At 50.3% G+C, this 3214-nt stretch overlaps 1 protein-coding gene across 2 annotated transcripts in view; it reads right to left on the reverse strand.

Annotated features, from left to right (window-relative positions):
* Positions 1-2035: 2035 nt before the first annotated feature.
* The window catches only part of wu:fi75a02 (serine/arginine repetitive matrix protein 1), a 5100-nt gene continuing 3921 nt past the window's right edge, over positions 2036-3214 (reverse strand). For both annotated transcript variants that reach the window (XM_008301418.1, XM_008301417.1), the window contains exons 7-8: positions 2718-2848; positions 2036-2641 (exon numbers count right to left, since the gene is read on the reverse strand). In XM_008301418.1, the coding sequence (XP_008299640.1) occupies positions 2487-2641; positions 2718-2848 (286 nt within the window). In that variant the 3' untranslated portion in view covers positions 2036-2486. The remainder of the gene's footprint in view (positions 2642-2717; positions 2849-3214) is intronic.

The raw sequence follows: 3214 nt of genomic DNA on the forward strand, positions 1-3214 counted from the left end.
CTTTTTCCAGGTGGAGTCACAGTTCATCAGTAGCTGCTTAGAGTTCAGTCTGACTCGCTGTGATGTCATTGTTTCAGCGATGACACGTGAGACCAAGATGCATGATGGGAAACACCTGATGCAGCTGGTCTAACAGCTGATTGGTTCAGATGCTGAAGGTTAGTTGCGTGGCTGATGTTCATTTATAATGTTTAGTTCTGTTCAGCATGAACCCTGGAAGGAGCCTAAAATCAAACCTGTCCAGGTGTTCCAGCCTGACCAGGGCGCTGACCAGAAATAAAGCTGCTGCTCTGTGATTGGCTGTTCGTCGGAGGGCCGTAGTTTAACAGGTTTCTCAGATCAGCTGTGCAGCATCTTAATATTCTGTCAGACTTCAACCCATCACAGACCGAGAACCACCTCTAAGAACAACTCCGCCCCACCAGTCACATGACCAAAACACCTGCAGCTCATCACTTCCTGCTTGTTCTGACCTACAACAGCAGCAGGTACGTCCACCTGGAAAGAGTTCCGATCAGCAGCAGGTAACAGGCGACAGGTTCAGTCAGAACAGGAACCCACAGTGTTCTGGTTCTACGACACCAGAGTCAGACCCAGTCGGACAGAAATCTAACCAGCTGCACTGCCATCGAATCTGCATCACAAACTGAAGCCAAACTTTATTTCTGTTTTCTCATTGGTCGTTTCCGTCTCTGAAAGGCGGAGCTTCCCAAACTCCTGAACCCTAACCACCAATCACAGCAGAGCGTCCAAACACCCGATTGGCTCGTTGGAGATGATCAGAAATGCCTGGTTCATTCCGTTTGAGCAGCGACCAGTCAGAACGTCAGAACTGACGTGATGAGTAATGAAACGGTGAAGGACGTCCTGTCAAACATCTGGACTCCAATCACTTCACCAATCACAATCTGAACGTTCAGGCTGTCTGCAGGTGCAGCTTACCTGAGCAGTCTGAACCACGTGACCTACCGTCACCACCACGAAGCTGTTCCGCAAGTTTCGGACGTCACGTGGGAGCGTGACGTGCGTCGTAACAACAAACAGTTGGACTGTTGAACGTGAGAACCTCAAACTCCGACAAAGCAGAGCAGTTACCTGCCGAGGCTCCTCACGGATCCTCTGAACGTCCGTACGGCCGCCGCCATGTTGTTTGCGGAAATGACGTAAGACGCCCTGCGTCTGTCACGTATAACCGTCAGCCCTCCACTGCCTCCTTGGGATTGGCTGAAGGGTCTCCACTGCAGCAGCTGATTGGTCAAACTGAACTGGGCCCTGAGGGGACAGGATAGTGTGATGTTTACAGTAAACAGCAGCAGCGGTCCATATGATCCCATGTCACAGTAATCCGATTACTCCTACAGCAGAGTACTGTCTCTTATATCAGATTACAAACTACCAGCTCAGATCCACAGATTACCTTCAGGTTCAGCAGCAGGAACTGAACCAAAGTGAGTCCATCTCTGGTTCCTTCAGTCTTTATCTGCTGACAGACTCCTCAGCATGGAGGAGACCAGAGTCCACTAGGTTCNTATCTGCTGACAGACTCCTCAGCATGGAGGAGACCGGAGTCCACTAGGTTCTGCTCACGTGTTCTGATGGAGGAGACCGGAGTCCACTAAGTTCTGCTCTCTGCTGGAGGGGTTGTGCTGCTCTACCTTTCTGGTGAACTTTGACGTGGAAGTTTAGCTGTGAGCAGCAGCCAGGTTTAGTTCTGGTCCTCCGTCCATAGAGGCTGATGTCCTTCTGGACCTCCTGGTTCCTGCTCACACTGGGCTGCACTGGGTTCTAGCTGCTCACTGATCTTCTGGATCCTTTTCCATCTTCGTCCAGTCTCTCAGTCAGATGTTTCTCCTCCTCTGTTCAGGTCTTCTCCATGTGGAGCCATGATGCAGACATAGATAGACACAGTCCAGAGGTCCAGAACTGAGAAGGTTCTGCTGTTCTCATCTCATTGTACAACCATGTTCATGCAGGTAGACTGATGGAAACCACAGCTGGACCTAGTTTAGTTGTTTATAGACAAATAAATTCAGAGTCTATGTGAGCAGAAACTTTATTTGTTCAAAAATAGACACATTCTTATCAGAAAAATATATTACAGTCTAAAACCGCCCCGGGCCAGCAGTACTACTCAGTACTGGCAGAGTACTACAGAGACAGTTGTGTGATGTGTGTGTGTGTGTGAGTGTGTGTGTGTGTGTGTGTGTGTGTGTGTGTTGGACTAAAGTAAAAACTGTCCCAGAAGGGCGTGGCCTTATATAAGAGGTGTGGCCTCGTGCAGGGGGCGTGGTCTGTAAACAGCATTAAAATATTAAATATTCCAGAAGTTTCACATTTCACCATCCAACACTGTAAAAAATTAAAAACATCACATACACTGCAAAAAAAAGTAAACCCTACACACGCAGTCACCGTGGTAACAGCGATTAGCAGCCATGCTAGCAGCTCTGTTCATTTGGCCTTCAGTCAGCTGACAGGAAGTGATGTCACACCTCCAGGCCCTGTCGTGTCAGAAAGTCTTCGAGCGCGCTCAGTCGCTCCACCAGCATCACGTCCAGGTCCACGTCATCAGCGTCACCGTGGCAATGACGTCGGGCCGCAGCCCGTTTCCTCGGCGCCATGGCAACAGGAAGTCCCACCCCTAAACATAAACACAAAATACATGAACATTAGCAAACGCAGCCGTCTCCCCCCCTGAACAACATTTCCCAGTTTACCTTGTGGCCTCTTCCTCTTTCTGGGCTGAGTGAAGTCAGGGAAGAGGAGGAGCCGGCGCCTTCTCTGCTGACCAATCAGGAGCAGCCCGCCGTCCTTCTCCCGCGGCTCCTCGAAGATCGTCTCCAGACTCCTGCAGAACAACAGCAAAGCATGATGGGACATGGAGTCTGTTGGTCAGTATTCACCTGTTTGGGGAGAGGTCAGTATTTACCTGTTTGGGGAGGGGTCAGTATTTACCTGCTTGGGGAAGGGGTCAGTATTCACCTGTTGGGGAGGGGTCAGTATTCACCTGTTTGGGGGAGAGGTCAGTATTCGCCTGTTGGGGAGGGGTCAGTATTTGCCTGTTTGGGGGAGGGGTCAGTATTCACCTGTTGGGGAGGTGTCAGTATTCACCTGTTTGGGGGAGGGGTCAGTATTCACCTGTTGGGGAGGGGTCAGTATTTACCTGTTTGGGGAGGGGTCAGTATTCACCTGTTTGTGGGAGGGGTCAGTATTC

The sequence above is a fragment of the Stegastes partitus genome, unplaced genomic scaffold, assembly GCF_000690725.1.
Source record: "Stegastes partitus isolate 25-593 unplaced genomic scaffold, Stegastes_partitus-1.0.2 Scaffold1670, whole genome shotgun sequence".
In the NCBI taxonomy this organism is placed as follows: Eukaryota; Metazoa; Chordata; class Actinopteri; family Pomacentridae; genus Stegastes; species Stegastes partitus.